Source organism: Natator depressus, chromosome 6 (genome assembly GCF_965152275.1).
Source record: "Natator depressus isolate rNatDep1 chromosome 6, rNatDep2.hap1, whole genome shotgun sequence".
In the NCBI taxonomy this organism is placed as follows: Eukaryota; Metazoa; Chordata; order Testudines; family Cheloniidae; genus Natator; species Natator depressus.
Window position 1 is genome coordinate 109,495,621 of NC_134239.1, and position 20,344 is coordinate 109,515,964.

The 20,344-nt window shown below is 42.3% G+C and overlaps 1 protein-coding gene across 1 annotated transcript in view; it reads left to right on the forward strand.

Moving 5' to 3' along the window:
- The window catches only part of PPP2R5C (protein phosphatase 2 regulatory subunit B'gamma), a 190,843-nt gene that overhangs the window by 25,588 nt on the left and 144,911 nt on the right, over nucleotides 1-20,344 (forward strand). The window contains exon 3 of the mRNA XM_074956247.1: nucleotides 5,115-5,274. Within this exon, the coding sequence (XP_074812348.1) occupies nucleotides 5,115-5,274 (160 nt within the window). The remainder of the gene's footprint in view (nucleotides 1-5,114; nucleotides 5,275-20,344) is intronic.

The following is a 20,344-nucleotide window of genomic DNA, read 5'->3' on the forward strand; positions in this document are numbered from 1 at the left end:
TGTAATGTAAATGTTTGCTACAACTTTTTCCATGCAAGATTGCCTCTCATCATTCCAAAATGTCAGTGTGAAAGCCTCTTATGCAAGAACTGGTTCACACTATTGAGAATCAGCATCCATGCCATCAGCAAAGAACGACTAAAACAGATAGTCGACAAATTCCCTCAAGTGTTTATGGAAGAATTGGAAGTTTACTAGGACCACAAGTGTTGCTCCACTTGGATTCAGCAGTTGTGCTGATCAACATGAAGGTCTGGAATGTACCGTTTCCCCTATGTCTGAAGATTGATGCTGAGCTAGAACTAAAGGGAATCCTTGAGCCAGTTACACTTACAAAATGAGTTACGTGACTGTATGTGTAGTCGAGCAGAATGGCGACATGTGAATCTATGGAGATTATAAGTGCACTTCAAACAAGGCACTCAAACAGCACCTTTACCCAATGCTTGCTGTTAACCAACTGCTCAGTGTTCTGGCTGGAGGAAAAGTCTTTGGAAAACCTTCCCCAAGCATATCACCAGCTGATTGTTGACAAAGATGCTGCAGATATGCAGACCATTATTACTCATTGAGGTCATTTTGAGTCTAGTGTCTCCAGTTTGGCATTTCTGTTGCACTAAGAATTTTCCAACATTTAATGGAAACTCTGCTTTCCAGAATTCCTGATGCTGTACCATATGGAAGTCCTGCTACGAGATCAACAGAGGATGAACGTGCTGAGCAATTTTGAGAAGTCCTTGCACTGATTCGAGAAATCAGGCATTTGAATCAAGAAGGAAAAATGTGAAATTGGAGTTACAAGTGTCACCTTCTTGGATTATCCCATCAACGCATCTGGTATCCACCTGACAGAAGCAAGATGTGAGCAATCCATGATGCCCCGAGCCAAATGCCAAACAGGAACTTCAAGCATTTGTGGGGTTGCTCAACTTCTACCAGTGTTCTTTCAAAAAAGTCAATAGTCGCTGAACATCATCATTACGTTCTTGACAAGGAAGTTCCATAGAAATGGACTCTCCTGTATGCAGAAGCCTACAAGAAGTTATTGACGGCCGACTCTATTCTCGTCCACTGACGAACAGAGGCTGTTGATTATCTGTGATGCATCACCTTATGACATCGGAGCTGTTCTCCGCCATCCCTTGCCAGATGGAACTGAGGCACCTATCGCCTACTATTTCGGAACCTTCCGGTCCACCAAGAGAAAATATGCACGTATTCATGAAGAAGTGCATGCTATCATTGCTGCAGTCAAGGAATTCCACAAATACATCTATAGTTCTGTGGTTGAGATTCGTACTGACCACAAGCCACTTCTGGGAATTCTCTCCAATAACAAGTCAACACCTCCAGTCATGTCATTGTGAAAGCAACGGTGGAGTGTCTTAAGTGCTTATGACTACATGCCTGTCTACAAGCCAGAAAAGTCTATCGCTAACACTCGCACACTGCGACGAATGCTGCTACAGATGCTGGATTTTGCCATTCCTTCTCCAGCTGAAGTTTTGGAATCCCTCCCTGACCCACCACTTATGGCTGACTCAACTGGGAGTAGAGAGGATAGGTGGCCAGCTGGGAAACTGCCTGTAGAGTTCGAACCATTTTTAAATTGTCAACATGGGCTTTATGCCCATAAAGGTTGCCTCTTAAGGGGACGTGTTTTTATTTCAGAAAGAGGTCATTGTCACCTTAGATATGTTAAATGCCGCACATCCAGGAATTGTGCACATGAAAGCATTAGCCAGAAGTTATGTCTGGTGGCCAGGTATCGATGCTGACCTAGAAAGAATTGTAAATGAGACTTGGTCTACACTACAGAGTTAGGTTGACATAAGGCAGCTTACATTGACCTAAATATGTAGGTACATACACTACAACGTTGCTTCCGCCGATGTAAGTTGTCCACTACACTTTACCTCTGCGAGAGGAGGAGTGCTTAGGTCGATGTAGTTAGGGTGGTGCAGAGTCTGTGTTGACACTGAATTACTTACATCACCTGTTGGCTGTTAGCCCTGTGTGGAGCCCCCCTGCTCTGGGGCTGACAACTGGGGCCCACAGCTGTCAACCCCATGCGGGACCCCAGGGTGAAGCGGGGCTCCAGCTGTTTGCTGCACAATGCCCCACAGAGTTAAGTTGGTGGAAACATTTCTGAGGAGGACGCAAACCATGGATAGAAGGCGCATTGTGTGGACATGAACCACTGTGGTAATTACTGCAGTGACTATATGTTCACCTAAGTTAGGTCGACTTACTTTGGTTTTGTAGACAAGGTCTGAGTGTAGCATATATCAACCTACTTGAAATAACCCACCAAAAGCCTCAGTTTTTCCCTGGGAGCTGACCAGGAAACTGTGGTCAAGAATCCATATTGACTTTTGAGGGGTCCTTTTAGGGAAAGAACTTTGTGATCATAGTAGACTCTTCCTTAAAATGGCTCAAAGTGATCTTAATCTCATCACAAACGTGTAATACAATGATCACTGCTCTTTGTCAACTATTCCTAACTTGTGTTACGAGATACTATCGTGTCCAATAAGAGAAATGCTTTTATCTCTGATGAGTTCAAGGACTTTGCCAAAAGCAGTCTCATTCAAGCTGATACCATAGCACCAAGCAAATGGTCAGGCTGAATGGGTGCTGCAGAAAACCAAAGATGCTGTAACAAGGATCATCAAAAGTGACTAGCTGACAAGATTTGCCAGGTTTCTCATTGCTCCAGATCTCACTCCATTCCTGACTACAGGAGTTAGCCCAGCCAGACTACTCATGGGATGATGTCTTAAGACATGCCTCGACCATCTTAATCCCAACCTGGCTAAGGAATTGCAACACACCAGGATCAGGTTCTGGATTCCTCCTTGTGATCATATACCCTGCTTTTTTCACACCATAAGAAAGTGTATTCAGTAGACATTACGGTGCTAGACCAAGGTGGGTTCCTTCAACAATCATCTTCCGGTCCCGTCTCCGATAAAGGCCAGACTGCCAATGGACAAGTTTGCTGTCATTACGTCGGCACCTGAGAAGACGCTCATCTCCAAACAACGTTGCTCCAGAGGAGTCTTCAGGTGTGCCTCCTCTAAAGCCAACTATCAGTTCTCTCCTTATGGGTACCGCCTCCAATCTGACACTCCGAGTGTATCGAAGTTGCTACTTGAAGGGGACAGTGCTCCTGTCTTTCTGGGGGTTCTTATTGGATCATAGTTATGAAAGACACCTGTCCTGTGGAGTGTCATAGAGAGACTGCAATGCAGGTGAGAGCACTACGGTGGTTGAATGATCATGTTGCTGAAGAGGAGAGGGGTGTGATTTATGCATTGGGGGCGCTGTAGTTTCACGTAGGGGAATGCGCTCACCAGCGGCACTGCTCTTACTACCCCTGAGTTGTTGCCCAGAGAGGAAGGGATTCACTCAGAGTTCAGTTCAGCTTTCTCTTTGATAGCAGACAGTTCGTCTATAGTTTTCCTGTTCATGACAAACAAAATTAGAGTTCATTGTTGCTGCTGACTTTGAGTGATTACATGAGTTGCTCACCACACACATAAAACACTAAAGTAATGAATCGATGGGCAGGCAATGCTTTGTAGTGTGTGCAGAGGTGAACAAAAAGTAGCTTAAAATTTAGGACAACAGTATTCCAGTGAAAATGCAACTGAATCTGGTTTCGTGCAGCTGTAGCTTCACGCTGATACGAAACCATACTTTGCTGGCTACCATATATACCTCATTTTAACTCCTGCTGTAGTCCGTATTAGTCTGACCACTTGTCAAAGTCAGGAATCTGTGTCTTTTAAGCAATTTTATGCTTTGACAGTACAAGAAATAGCAAAAGGAGACTGGGCATTGTTTTGTTACAGAGAAGTGTCAATTGTATTTGCAGACATGTATACTTTAGTGTAAAAAAAAAAAAAAGTAAATCTGAGAGCCTTTTCAGTACAGATAATTCAAAAAGCATTGAAAAGTGGGGGGGGGGGGGGGAGAGAACCTGGATTTGTGCTGGAAATGGCCCACCTTGATTATCATACACATTGTAAGGAGAGTGATCACTTTAGATAAGCTGTTACCAGCAGGAGAGTGGGGTGGGGGGAGAGAAAACCTTTTGTAGTGATAAACATCCATTTTTTCATGGTCTGTGTGTATAAAAACATCTTCTGTATTTTCCACAGTATGCATCCGATGAAGTGAGCCGTAGCTCACGAAAGCTTATGTTCAAATAAATTGGTTAGTCTCTAAGGTGCCACAAGTACTCCTTTTCTTCTTACTCTTAGAGAAATTATATCCTTATTAAGGATTCTCTTCTGGAATCAAACATATTGTAATGATCAGTGTAGATGGCACTACCTATTGGTGGAGGTGTGGTCTATCTTTATCTTAATGCTAAATCTTAATGTTTTATGTTGTCTTGGTTGGGGGGTTGAGGGGTTCGGGGTAGGGAAGATGGAGAGAGAAAGTGGGAAACTGGGAGGAAGTTAAGTCCTGCCTGTGTGTGCTGAGAGGTACTTGCAGTGTTCAAATAAATCCTTTGATTTCTGCATACAGGTAATGCGACTGGTGGCAGTGGCTTCAAGATGGCAAAAGCACTGACTCGGGCTGCAGGGCTAAAAATAGCAATGTAGACATTCAGGCTCTGGCTGGACTTGGAGACCCACCCCCCTGCAATTTTATAGCCCTGCAGCCTGAGCCCCGTGAGCCCAAATCAACTGACCCAGGCTAGCCACAGCAGTACTGCAGGTCTTGTATTGCAGTGTAGACATACCCTAAAAATACAAGACAGGCAAAGGATGGGGAAAAAAAGCAATGTGGCATACATACACTATAGAAATGCCTGTAAATGGGGTGGGGGGAGGGGAGTAGAGTGTTCCAAATAGATTAGGCAACACAAGTGACAGAATGATATTCCACATCTTTGGAGAATTGTGGCAAAGTCAAGACCGACTGACTGGAAAGAGCGAGCAGGGAAGTAGGTGGCTATGCAGTCAGAGGTAAGCTAGAGTAAGTTCATTAGAATTTTATTCTGTTTTTAGCAAAATCAAACTTGCCTTTAACCTAACTCTGTTTTTCGAATGTTCTGTTTAACAAGCTCAACTACATTTAAATGTTTTTTTTTTTAACAGGTGTCAAACAAAAAAACAAACAGCTCTCCTCCCCCAGCACAGTTATCTAAAATCAAAGTACCTGCTCCACAGACTGTACTGAAGAAGGAAAAACGGCAGAGTTCTTCAAGGTTTAATGTTAGCAATAACCGAGAACTCCAAAAACTGCCAGCTTTAAAAGGTATCTGTTTTTTTCCTTTTATGATCTTTGTTAAAGTTTTGGCGTTCTTAAGGGTAAGTTGTTAATAGACACACACTTTAATTTTCAAAAGTTGGCTTTTCTTTATATGAAAATATAAGTTGTTGTCTATCACAGCTGAAATGAAGATTTCCTAATGCGCGCCCTCCACTGCCAAAAAAATCAAGGTTGGTATATGTGTAAATGTTACTTGAGCACAGCTTGACCAGATGCTACTTTAGGGTGAAATTCACTTCTTTCCACGTAAAACCGTTGTAATTGGGTTTTGTGTGGAAGACTAAGCAGTGTTGAGAGGCTTAGATTTCACACACCAAAACCCACGGGCAGGCCATGCAGCTGCCCTTCCGCCATCACCCCCACTCCTCCTTTTACAGCAGCTTTTGGGCCACAGTATTCTCAGATTCAGCAGCCCTTCTCATCCTAAATACACTCAACCCCCTCCACACATCCCTATTCAGGACCAGTGCTAAACTAACCTTTGGAATTTAGTTGATGTGTCTAATCTGCCTGCATCTTTCTGGAGGGCTAAATTGGTTTAGAGGGCCTTGTGTTAGCCCTGTGAGTATAAGTGAATTTCTCCCTTTCTGATTAGAATGAAGTCTTAAGTTTTGTGTAGTTTTGAAACCACACGGACCAGCTTTGGTGAAGGGAGAAAATTTCTGACTTTCCTTTGATATCTTGTTACTACTTGTTTCTGCTAGTGGTCCATTTTGTGCAAACTTGTATTCTAGCGCAAAACCTAAACAGTGACATCAGCAATGATAAGGCAGAACAACTTCCAAACATGTGGCATATATGATGTAAGATGAGCTGACCTGTTGATACAAAAGTGAGCGAGGTTGCTTTAAGGTTTTGTGCTAGAGTGCGAGTTTGGATGTGGGGTATGTATTGCTTTTTGATATCTGTTAAAGATGGAAGTGAAAGCCTTAGAGTGGCATGTTTTAACAACAGTGTTGTAGGCAGTGTGAAAGTGGCTGAGAGAGACTTTTCCCTAAATTCTTCATTTCCCTGCTTAAATTTATTAGTGTCCTTTGAAAATGAGGAAATTCTGTTAGTTTTTAAGCCAGTGTTAACTCTTTTGCTCGTTACGTGACACTTCTTGCAATAGGGAGGGTTAGGCTCTACTGTCCTGTTTCCAAGCAGATGTCGTTAGTGATAAACAAAGGAAGAAAAATATTTTGCAGCAACTGATGTGCACTGCATTAGCAGAACAGTCTCTAAATAGAACATTTCTTTGTTTCTTTCAAGGGATGCTAACTGCTTCCTTAATAGATGCTTTCCATTTATTTTATAAAACCTGTAAATAAAAAATGCTTTAGTGCCACAGACTGTAAATAGCATTAACATACATATCTCTGTGTGTGTTCAGCTATCGTGACCATTTCACCATAGTTACACGATGACAACTTATTTTTTGCATTACTTTCCATTTTTTGTGAGGTGGTAAATTTAGTATTTACGTTCACAGCGCTGGAGACTGACAACCTTTCTTTACCCAAAGAAAGGTAGTGTTAGTGCAGACTTCTCCATACAATCCTGCTAGTGTGATGAATCCTGTTCTGGAGTGACCACCTCTATGGAGAAGAATTATTTGTGTATTGTGATAGTAACCAATTGTGAAAGACACTGTACAAACACATAACAAAAAGATGTCCCTGCTTAAAGTTTACAATCAAAGAATAAGACGAGAGAACACATAGGGAGTATAAGGTAGTTCAGTGTCCGTGCCCCTTCAGACTTTGGCTTCGGTGCTTAAACTGTAAACCGGGCAGTCAATGTTGATGTGAGAAACAGTCCATTAAAAACTGGCAATGATGTTTTGACCTTGGTGAGTGTCATGGAGGTGGAAAATTCTATCCTATCACCAGTCCCTCAAACAAATTCTTGGATTAACCTCTGATATGCATTTTTGAAAACCAGAATGTATTATTCTGTAAGGATTATATGCAGTCTAACACACTCTTGTTCTGTTGAGAAATAAGACTCAGTTGTAGAATGGTCTGTTAATAATGTTATGACTTTGTTGGAAAAGTTTTCTATTATGAATATGCAGGATCTTTTTCACTAATGAAATACAGTCTTGATTTTCCAGTATAAGTATTCAAACAGAAGGAATACTTCTTACTGTGGTCATGTCAGCATGGTAAATGTTATATTTTAAAATATATACTCTATCCTTGTGATTTTGAGAATCTGTCCATTTAAACTCATTAGGTAAATTAAATATATTTAGCAATAAGTTTGCTATTAGAAGAAAACACTGAACCTCTTGGATGATGATTAAATATAAAATACTGTTTCAGCACTGAAGATCACTCAGTTCTGTGCCTTTTTGTTGCAAGTGTATTCAGTCCTAGCTTTATAAAAACGTAACTTCAGTAAGATGTTATAACTTTAAAAAAACCCCTCTCTTTCCTTAACATTTTCACAGTATTTTTCATCCCACTGCACTTTACGATTTGTGTGATGTATGTAATATGCACATAGAATCGTAGCAGTGGAAGGGACCTCAAGAGGTCTAGTCCAGTTCCCTGCATTCATGGCAGGACTAAGTATTATCTAGACCAGGGTTTCTCAAACTTGCTTGCACCACGACCCCCCTTCTGACAACTTGCTTACTACATGACCCCAGGAAGGGGGACTGAAGCCTGAGCCCCATCGCCCAGGGCAGGGGGGACAAAGTCCAACCCCTTTGGTGTGCCAAAGCTTGAGGACTTCAGCCCTGGGCGATGTGGCTCGGACTTTGGCTTCATTCTGAGTCCCAGCAAGTCTAACACCAGCCCTGCTGATCCCATAAAAATGGAGTCCCAATCCAGAGTCTGAAAATTGCTGATCTAGACTATCCCTGACAGTTGTTTGTCTAACCTGCTCTTAAAAAAATCTCCAGTGATGGAGATTCCACAACCTCCCTAGGCAAAGCCACCCTGACGGTTAGGAAGCTTTGCCTAATGTCCAGCCTAAACCTCCCTTGCTGCAGTTTAAGCCCATTGCTTCTTGTCCTATCCCTAGAGGTAAAGGAGAACAATTTTTCTCCCTCCTCTTTGTAACAACCTTTTATGTACTTAAAAATGTATCATGTCTCCTCTCAGTCTTCTCTTCTCCAGACTAAACAAACCCAATTTTTTTCAATCTTCCCTCTTAGGTGGTGTTTTCTAGTCCTTTAATCATTTTTGTTGCTCTTCTCTGAACTTTCTCCAATTTGTCCACATATTTCTTGAAATATGGCACCCAGAACTGGACACAATACTCTAGTTGAGGCTTAATCAGTGGCGAGTAGAGCGGAAGAATTACTTCTTGTGTCTTGCTTATGATACTCCTGCTAATACATTGCAGAATGATTGTTAGGGCTTCCACTCGCCCTTCCTTGGTTCTTGTCATGTAGACAGAAAGCAGAAGGTTAGAGTCCAAAGTGTAGGCAATGCGATGTTTATTGAGGTTACCAAGCAAGCATGATCCCATAGCTCTGTACACTGGTAGAGCTTTCCCTGTTCCCCCTCCTCTTGCTTAGCAGGCTTAATTATACCTGTAGTGCACGCCTCTAGCTCCACCCCTCAGAATTTATGGTCATGGTCCGTTTTGGAGGGTCATGAGTCTGGGGGCTTCGGTAACACCTTTTTTTTTTTTTTTTTAAACCCAATGGGAGGGGTAGGGAGTGAGGTTGTGTTTCAGCCAGGGTCACCGTTTCTTTGGCTTTTAGTGTTTCTTATACCTCCCCTCCACTCCCATGCGCCTCGCCCCTCCCAACTGTTTGCTTGACCTTGGCTTGGGAGAGGAGTCGGACATCCTTCAAGTGTACACTCGTATATTAAACTCCCACCATACCCTGCAACACTTTAACTCTCTTCCTTATCTTTTCTCATTGTGCTATAAACCCCGTCTGGCTGTGGGCAGATGAAACACACTGTCTTTATTCACACGTGTTGGTAAGGATTTAAGAGTATCAAAAGTCAAACGGTCAAACAAAACCCAAAATTCTACCTCAGGCTAATAAACAGGCCTAAATACTATATTACCATTACTAACAATGATGTTTGCTTTTTTTTGCAACAGTGTTCCACTGCTGATTCATATTTAGCTTGTGATCCACTATGATTCCCAGATCCCTTTCTGCAATACACCTTCCTAGGCCGTCATTTTCCATTTTGCATGTGTGCAACTGATTGATTGATCCTTCCTAAAAGTGTATTTTGCATTTGTCCTTATTGAATTTCATCAGACCATTTCTCCAGATCATTTTGAATTTTAATTCTGTCCTTCAAAGCACTTGCAACCCCGTCCCAGCTTGGTATCATCCGCAGACTTTATAAGTGTACTCTCTATGCCATTATCTAAATCAGTGGTTCTCAACCAAGGTTCCGAGGCCCCCTGGGGGGCCGCAAGCAGGTTTTGGGGGGCCGCCAAGCAGGGCCAGCATTACATGGCCATGAGCCCTGCCACCCGGGGCTGAAGCCGAAGCCTGAGCAATGTAGCTTTGTGGGGCCCCTGTGACATGGAGCCCCAGGCAGTTGCCCTACTTGCTACCCCCTACTGCCAGCCCTGGCTTTTGTAGGCAGAAAACCAGTTGTTGTGGCACAGGTGGATCGTGGAGTTTTTATAGTATGTTGGGAGGCCTCAGAAAGAAAAAAGTTGAGAACCCCCAGTCTAAATCATTGTTGAAGATATTGAACAGAACCAGACCCAGAACTGATCGCTGCGGGACCCCACTTGTTATGCCCTTCTAGAATGGCTGTGAACCACTGATAACTGTTCTCCGGGAATGGTTTTCCAACCAGTTATGCATCCACCTTATAGTAGCTCCATCGAGGTTGCATTTCCCTAGTTTGTTTATGAGAAGGTCATGCGAGACAGTATCAAAAGTATAAACAGTATAAAGTCAAGATATACCACATCTACCACTCTCTTCCCCCCCCCCTCCCCCCCCAACTGCAAGGCTTCTTACCCTGTCAATGAAAACTATTAGGTTGGTTTGACATGATTTGTTCTTGACAAATCCATGCTGACTGTTATTTAATCCCTTATTATCTTTTGGGTTTTTCTAATTGATTGATTATTTGCTCAGTTATCTTTCCGGGTACTGAAGTTAAGCTAATTGCTCTGTAATTCCCTGAATTGTCCTTATTTTCCTTTTTTATAGATTGGCAGTATATTTGCCCTTTTCCAGTCTTCTGCAATCTCTCCCATCTACCATGCCTTTTCAAAAATAATCGCTAATGGCTCAGATATCTCCTCAGTCAGCTCCTTGCGTATTCTAGGATGCATTTCATCAGGCCCTGGTGACTCGAGGATATCTAACTTGTCCAAAAGTAATTTTTAACTTTTTCTTTCCCTATTTTAGCCTCTGCTCCTACCTCATTTTCACTGGCATTCACTATGTTAGATGTCCAGTTTCTAAAACTGAAACCAAACTGGTGAAAACTGAAGCCAAAAAGTCGTTTAACACTTCTGTCATTTCCACATTTTCTGTTATTGTTTCTCCCCCCTCATTGAGTAATGGGTCTACACTGTCCTTGGTCTTCCTCTTGCTTCTAATGTATGCTTGTATTGCTTTACTCACCACTGAAATATAGCTGGCTGTGGGGTAGAAGAAAACAGATGTTTAATAATGCACAGGAACAGTACACTGTGGCTTAGGACAGGAAGAGAGGAATGTCATATTGAATTGAAACTATATGGAGCAGTTAGGTAAACAAACTGTAGCAATTTCTGTTTGAGTAAACAGTTTTTACAAAATGTCAAATCTTTAATGTCCAAGAGGTTTACACCTTTGTCTGAAATCTCAGCTTTACGGTGCCAGATCCCTTCCTAAAATACATTTATTTCAAGAAGCCTGAAAACTCTGGTCCTTTTGTCAGAAAGTATATATTTATTATAGGCTGGGCTGGTAACATTGCCTATTATTGAGGTTGCCCAGCTATTGCCATTAGGAGACCCTGTTTTCAGTGGCTTATAACTTGGCCAAACTTTTACCATTTAACCTCTGAAGGCAAGAGGTCCCATTTACCCCTGCCCCTTCCTTGGAGCGCAGTAGTCGCTTCAAACAAAGTTAATCAGGGCAAATGGTCTCTGCAAGAATCAGTGCATCACATCAACATTCTGGAGCTGAGAGAAGTTCAATATGCTTCCAGTACTACTTTCATGATATACAAGGCCACTCAGAGTAGTGCTAGACAACAGGGCAGCAATGTATTACATCAGCCACCAAGGCAGAGCAAGATTCCAGTCCTTAAGTGCAGAGTCACTAAGACTCTGGAGAACTTGTGTACTTCCTATCGAAAAGACTTATCAGTGGTCTATCTGAATACCAGGCTTTCAGAATACCATTGCACGCTCCCCGAGCAGACGCGTCTGGCAAGACCATGGATAGGAGCTCAGACTCTTTCACAGCATCTGCCAGACTTGATGTCTACCGCAAATAGATCTCTTTGCCACCCTGGACAACTCAAATGTTGCCTTTTTCACTACTGGAGCAGTTACAGTTTAAATTCTCTGGTGATAACTCCATGGCCTCATGGTTTTTTTTTTTTTTTTTTATGCATACCCGCCAGTACCATTACTCCTCAAGACTCTCTTCTCAAGCTGTGCACGGAAAAAGTGGGAGCTATTCTTGTAGCACTAGCAGGGTCAAATCTCATCCACCTCAGAGGTGGCACACATGTGACTTCCTACCACAGAGGACCTATCGACAAAGACCTTTAGGTCTCTTGTCCACCCCATCCTTTCCTCTCTAAACCTCCTGGCATGGCTCCTGAATGGCTCTCAACCATGGAATTGATATATTTGGATGCAGTTCAATCAATTCTTTTGTAGAAAGGCCACTACTGTACTTGCAAGACTTACCTCCGGAAGTGCAAACACTTTCACACTTGGTGCTCTCTTCCATCTTCCTAAGCCTTAGAAGTTCTACTTCCTGAGTTACTGGACTGTCTGCTGGAATTAAAAGTGAGAGGTCCCTCAATGAGGTCTATTTTAGGGTACATTTTGTTGTTGTTATGGTTTTCCACATACCCATTCAGGGGTTCTGTATCTGCCTGTTTGGGACTCAGCCCCCCAGTTGGCTCTCAACCTGGTTCTTAATGCTCTAAGGAATACTCCCCTTCAAACTAATGACCACGTGCTCTCTTGTCTACCTCTCCTCTAAAACTTTGATCCTGGTCTCCATTGCTTCAGCAAGAAGAATGGGATCGCTGAGGGGCAGTAATGGCTGACCCACCATATACCATCTTTTCCAGAGACAAAGTCGTACTACACCTTCATCCCCATTTTTCTCCCTAAGTTCTTGTGGGCATAGTACTAAAAACAAGAGATACTCCTTCCTGTATCCTACCTGTAAAGGAGCACAGACTCACCCCTGCGGCACCTCCTGCTGGTCATTGGGAATTAGCTCTTTTCCAGCCTGGAGCTCCCTCTGCAGGCCAGTGAGCTGCACAGCCCTGGCCCCCATGTCCCTCACAGACCCCGGTGCCCCTTTCTCTGGGGTTCTGCCCCCTGGCAGTACCCCCACACTCTGCCTCTGGGTCTCCCCTTCCTGGGGAACCCCCAACCCACTATCCCCACCTTGCCTCAGTCTGGGCTACTGCCAGTCATCACCAAGCCCCTGCTCCCTGGGGCAGACTGCAGTGTAAAGGCCACTCATCATAGGCAAGGGGGTTCAGACCTGTTGCCTTCCTCTGCCTCCCAGTACCTCTATGGGCCTTGGACCAGGCCTTACAGCCTGGGGAGTTGCCAGCCTGGAGCGCCCCCGCTCAGCCTGCTCCTTCCCCAGCACTGCATCATCCTCAGTACCCTGTCAGGCAGTCAGCCAGGCCATGCTCTCTCCCAGCCTGGAGAGAGACTCCTTGGGCCTTTGGCTCACAGCCTTTTTATACAGGCCAGCTGGGGCCTGATTGGGGCGTGGCCCAGCTGTGGCTGCTTCCCCAATCAGCCTTCCCCAGCCACAGCCCTCTCCAGGGCTGCTTTTAACCCCTCCTATTTTAGGAGCAGGGTAGCCACCCCGCTACACTACCCAAAACCTCTGGAGAGGAATCAAGTTTTCATTCACTATATGTTAGATGGGCTCTTACCTTCTATTTAGACAGGATTAAATCCTCCAGGGCCTCTCGTAGGCTTTTTGAATCATTTGAAGGGCCAACCGTATTCCTATACAGCATTTGTCTAAGTGGGTTTCAGGTTGACCAGTTATGAAAGAACTGGCGTACAGGCCTCCCACCCCCAGAGTGACAGCACATTCCACGAGAGCTCTATCCATGTCTATGGCTCTACTAAAAGACTTTCCCATAGCAGAAATCTGGAGGACTGTGACTTGGTTTGCTATTTATACATTTACCTCTTACCTGATTCCAGAGATGACACTGCCTTGGTGATGCAGTGTCTGAAGAGTTCTTGATTTACCTCCCCAGCACCCATCTGCTCTTTGAATTAACGCTTGGGAGTCTCCTGCAGTGGAGCACCCATAGGGACATATGCTTAGGGCAGATCTATTCTTAAAATGCTGCAGTGGCGCAGCTGCACTGCTGTAGCATTTCAGTGAAGATACTACTACACCAGCAAGGGAGCTTCTCCCATTGGCATAATTAATTCATTTCCACAAGAGGCGGTAGCTATGTTGATGGGAGAAACACTGTCTACACTGGGGGTTAGTTCAGTATAACTGCGTCGCTCAGAGGTGTGGATTTTTCACATCCCTGAGCAATGTAGTTATACAGATGTAAATTTGTAGTATCGACCTGGCCTTACAGTAACTTGAGTTCTTCAAAATGTTTTTGTCCCTTTGGGTGCTCTGCCTCCCACCGTCCTTCCCCTCTTCTGTGGAGTCTCTGGCTTCATGGTTGAGAAGGATCTGAGTTGTGGCAGGCTCCTGCCTGCTTATATCCCGTTGTTTGGAGCATGAGGTGTTCTGCACAAGTACAGGTCTGTGAGCACTACTTTGCAGCCTCTGATCAAGAGTGCATGGGTGTGTGCACATCTTAAGATGTTGGAACAAATACATCTCAAAGAACTCAAGTTACTTGTAAGGTAAGTAACCTGTACTTGTCTCTTTCATACTTTAAGAAACTTTCAGGTATACTTTTGCCCTTCTAACACAAACAGCTCATCCCAAATGAGGACCAGCTGGAATTGGTTTTTAAATGTTATATTGATTAAAAACTTGTTCATGTACAGAACAGTACAAAACCTTCCATTTTAAAAAAAGGTATTGAGCTGCAGATTGCACATGCATGACACTGGAATGTCACATGCTACCTTATATATATCTGAACATTGAAACACCCTGCTAGTATTTATACAGTCAGCCATAGTTCTCTACATTTTAAGCAAGAAAATTGAATGCAAAAACATTACATTAAATTCTCATTTATAATGTTTAACTAGCAAGAGTTAGTAAATCCAAAGTTACAGTTCTTATTGTATCTAATCTTTTTTTTATACTGTACTACATTGCAAATACACATTCATCAATAAAATTTAAAATATATGGCACAATACACAATGCTAAATATATGAAAGGTGTTGATTTGTGATTGTGGAAAACATAACTTCAAATTTCCTCACCTCTGCATTTAAGTTCTCAACTTATTGCAATGTATATGTATGTGTAATATATAATAAAATGTATACTTTGCTTTGGAATTCACAGTATTAATTAGTAGTGGTATTCCCATAACTGACTTCATGTAGGGTCCTAACCTGTATAATCTATTAGTTCCAAATTACTTGTATAGTAACAGTGTACAAGATTATTTTAAAACAGTAGGATTCCACCCCCCCCCCCCACCTTGTCTTCCTAATCCTACTGTCCTGTTGAGTTTTGAGAAAACAATTTAAATAGCCTTTTCCCCTTAAAATAGTGAGAGTTTTGGTGGAGGATCTTATGAATTACATGCTTGTTCTTTGCACGTTAGACTCTGGCTGTAGAAAGCTATATATATTTTTTGTTTAAGGTGGTGTGGAGACATGGGTGGTGGCTGAAGCTTCCCATGTGGGAGGCTAGCTCCCTGTCCTGCCTCTTCTGCCGATGGCCTGCCCACACTCAACCCTGCTCCGCCTCTGGTCCTGCCCCCTCCCCGCTCACTGCATCCTGCCACGAGAACCCCCCCCAGTCCTTCCTCCTCCCCTGCCCGCCGTGAGACCCCCCCCCTCGCCTGCTGCTCGCCTGGTCTCTCTCTCTCTCTCACACACACACACACACACACACACACACACACACACACACACACACACACACACACACACACACACACACACACACACACACACACACACACACACACACACACACACACACACACACACACCGGTTGCTTGCCTCTTCACCTGCCTTACTTCTGCGCTGCCTTCGGAGCTGGGCAGTGGAGAGCGGTGGCTGTCGGGCGGGTGCCCAGCTCTGACGGCAGCGCCGTGCCAGCAGCAGCGTAGAAATAAGAGTGGCAATGCCATACCATGCCACACGTATTTCTTTTTTCAGACTAGCAGCCGTGTTAGTCTGTATTCGCAGAAAGAAGAGGAGTACTTGTGGCACCTTAGAGACTAACCAATTTATTTGAGCATAAGCTTTCATGAGCTACGGTGAGCTGTAGCTCACGAAAGCTTATGCTCAAATAAATTGGTTAGTCTCTAAGGTGCCACAAGTCCTCCTTTTCTTTTTACACTTTGCTCCTGCCTTCAGAGCTGGGTGGCCGGAGAGTGGTGGCTGCTGACTGAGGGTCCAGTTCTGCAGGCAGCAGTGCAGAAGTAAGGGTGGCAATACCATACTATGACACACTTACTGCGCTGCTGCTGGTGGCTACTCAGCCTTCAGAGCTGGGCTCCCAGCCAGCAGCCACCACTCTAGCTGCCCAGCTCTGAAGGCAGTGCGCCGCCAGCAGCAGTGCAGAAGTAAGGGTAGTAGTGCTGCAACAACAGCCCCTCCCGAATAACCTGGCGACCGCCCTACAACTCCTTTTTGGGTCCGGATCCCTACAATTACACCACCATGATATTTCAGATTTAAATAGCTGAAATAATTAAATTTACAATTTTTAAAATGCTATGACCGTGAAATTGACCAAAATGGACTGTGAATTTGGTGAGGCCCAAAATGTAAGGTAGACAGAAATCATTCAGATCAACTCAAAAGTTTAAAAAAAAAATTAGATTCAGCAACTAAAGCATTAATTTTGATGTGATTTATTTAGAATTAACTCCGTTTATATGCCTTTTTTTTGTTTTTCCTCCCTTACACTAAAACTAAGACTCTTGTCTCACTCAGATGAAATAGAAAGAAATTTGAAACTGTCATAAGTTATGTGAACTTTGTCTCTTTGTTTTGAAGTCACTAGGGGATCAAACTTACGCTTTTCCATATTTCTGCAGAAATAGTCTCCTGCAATCCATATTTTTAAAATCAGTAATATGTTACTCTCCTTTTTGCATTCTACTGAGAAGAGCGTATTTTTCCCATACCAGATCAGAGCAATGTATGTAAATCTTGGCACCTATTGGACAGCATTGTTCTAGCACCTTCCTGGTTGCTGAACTGGATAAGAAAGGAGAATGAAGTGGCCAAGATAACAAGGGACATGAATTCAAATAAAACTGTTGTCAGAACTCTGGCATTTTATAAACAGTACACATGTTGTTTTAAAAAATAGATGCCCCTATTTCACCTTTGTTCAAGTAATAACATTAATATGAGTAAGAAAGTAAATTAAGGTTTAATTTAAGAAGTCAAAATAAATTAACTCCTTAAAAGGACACTTCTGAATCTTGAAACTTAATATTAAAATTTTGTACTAAAGTATGTCTGTTTTCCCTAGCATAGTTTAATCTTGCTAAGGCATGTGTTTCTTCAGGGCCCACTTGCAGTTCTGTTACTGACTCTGCAGATTTAATTCAAATTCAATGGGATTTTTGATTACATAGACAGGTGGAAGTGCTTAAATCAGTGTGTGCCATCTAGTGGGACAAACAAGTGTAGTCTGGAAGTGTATTATTTTGACATAGCCATGTTGTACTGAGAGTAGGGAGCAGTTGGAAGCGTGCAGTATGGTCTGATTCCCTACGGTACTTACGGAGCAGATAAGAAGAACTGTTAAATACCTTACCTTACGTTGAGAACTTTCTTTTTTTAAAGAAAAAGAATGAGAGATAAAATTTTATACCCTGTCAAGTAGGGTTCTTTACCAAGTCTAACTTTTCAGTGAATATTCTGTGTAAACTAAAGAGAATCACAAGGGTGTGTCCTAAATTGACAAAATAAAAAAGGGTGTTCTTTATTTGCCTTGTTCTAGAGTGTTGCAGGATCTCTTGCCAATGTGTGGTGGTCTTGCATAGGTAATATCGTATGTAATCTGTTTTGGTCATGATGATGTACTGATTCAAAAAGACATTTTATGTCAGCATGTGTTTTCTTCTTTAAAGCAGGATGGAAATTTGTTTCAGGTCTTATAAGAGGCTCTCATAATATGTTACCCTTTTAACAAAGAGGTTGTCTACATTGAGCCACAGAGCAGACTGATGCTATGAATTGCAGAGCTCACCAAAATGTTGCAGTCTAACTGCCCCATGTGGATGCTGCTGCGAACTAAGAGGTACATACTTCACGTGAACTAGATACCTTTTAGTTCATGCCAGCAGCACTCACATGGGACAGTTAGATTGCAACACTTTGTGCTCTGCAATTCACACCACCTTAGTTTGCTCTGCAGCGCAGTGTTGATGCAGCCTAAGGTGGCCATTGCCAGTACTAAGCTTAGAAAAGCGAATTGTGATTCAGTTTTTATTTTCAAATACAGTTCACAGTTTATTCCTAGAAGTGTTACTTACCTCTCAAAATTGGACTTCTGGCCTTGGAAAAAATGGATCTGGCTTTCAAATAAAGGTCTGTATCAAGGTAGGATGAAATGAGTTGTTAAGCTGAAAGATGTGCCCATGGACTTTGCTGTGATGCCTACTTTTGATTGATCTTTTAGTGTCTGCAAATACCGACTAACTTTGGAATGCTGAGCATATGACTGTGCTGTTTTCTTGATGTCAAATAACTGCATGTGAAATGACTGATTAGAGTCTAGTTTATCTCATTTTTGCTGAAGATCTTGCTGTGCATGCTGATCAGTCCTGTCTTGAGTTTTGGTGAAGAGAACTGTCATTTGATTGACTTGTTACTTTTTTATGCTAATAGCATAAATTTTAAAAATCACATTAAAAGTGAGTGTGTGCGAGTCTGTAAGGATGTTGGTTTTTTGAGTTGAAGACAACTTTAAGTTTTTCCTTTTAGTCTGAGATTCTAGGTATATGCCAAAATCCAAGCCCACTTTGGTGAAAGACTTCGGAAGTGAAGAGTTGTGGGATGGTGCCTCAACTTGTCTGCCTCATAGCCAAGACTAGGATAGGGAAACACATAATGAGTTAAACCAGCATTCAGTGTCTTGGATTTATAAATGACTGGATAGCAAATAAGTTAGTTCTGGTAGTTTTCATCTTTGGTAAAAATTAAGTCTGACAAAGATGCTGATCGCGCCAAAAAGAATCTGGAAAAGTGAGACCACTGTTGTAGCAATTAAAGACAATAAAATGTTCCTCGATAAAGTGGAAGATCTGAAAGTGGAAAAACTTGAGGATTTCTGGAGTGCCCAGGAACTGAAGGAGCTTGTGCAGTTCTGTGAAATATAGCGAGATGTATTACATTAACTACAATACTCAAAGTAAAACTACTTTTAATCTTTTATTTTCTTTTTTAATAAATACCTGACAAGATGTTTTCTCCCTGTATGCTAAAAGGGAACATTGCTCCTGTTTGAAACAATGGATGCAAATGGGTGGAATTTGGTTTTGGGGAGGTAAAACTGACCTTGATATCAATGTCTTGATAACTGTCCCCCTTCTTCTAAAAACAAATAAACAAGTCAATAACAACAACAACCTTTTCACCAAAGTATAAGTTAAATGAATGGGATTATGAGCAATCCTGTGAGTAGAGTTTGAGAGTCAAATGTCTTTTTGTTTTTTCCAGGAGCTATTGTTTCTCTTCTAAGCAGTTGGATATATCAAATAATGCAAACGCTATTAGAGACATCAACCAAAAATACTTGTTTAATATTAGGAGAGGGTAGGTTTGGGTGACAGATGAACTGAAGAAGGTAGATGCAAAAGCTAACAATGTTGGGAATCATGAAGAAAGGGATAGATAAGACAGAAAATATATTGCCTCTATAAATCCATGATATGCCCACATCTTGAATACTGCATGCAGATGTAGTTGCCCCATCTCAAAAAATATATATTGGAAGTGGAAAAGGTTCAGAAAAGGGCAACAAAAATGATGAGGAGAGATTAATAAGATTGGTACTTTTCAGCTTGGAAAAGAGACTACTAAAATGGGATATGATAGAGGTCTATAAAATCATGACTGGTGTGGAGAAAGTAAATAAGGAAGCATTATTTACTCATAACACAAGAACTAGGGGTCACCAAATGAAAATTAATATGCAGCAAGTTTAAAACAAACAAAAGGAAGTATTTTTTAACACAGCGCACAATCAACCTATGGAACTCGTTGGCAGAGGATGTTGTGAAGGCCAAGACTATAACAGGGTCCAAAAAAGGACTAGATAAATTCATGGAGGGTAGTCCATCAGCTATTAGCCAGGATGGGCAGGGATGGTGTCCCTAACCTCTGTTTGCCAGAAGCTGGGAATGGGCGACTTGGAATGGATCAGTTGATGATTCTGTTCATTCCCTCTGGGGCACCTGGCATTGGCCACTGTCAGAAGACAGGATACTGGGCTAGATGGGCCTTTAGTCTGACCCGGTATGGCCGTTCTTACGTATTTATGTTCTTGTGATGTCTCTCAATGAAAGTTGGCAACTATGGAAGCTTCATGTACAAAACTGATCAAATCAGCTTATTTTAAATTGTCATTTCTTATTTTAGCACTTATATAATATTAAGCACTATTTTAAAAAGAAAAGTTATAGGCAAAGTATTTAAAACAAAACCCATGTAGTTTTACATTTTTCCACCCAGCCACAAGGAACATGCAGTTGTACAGAAGATTTTAGGTTTAAGCAAAACTGA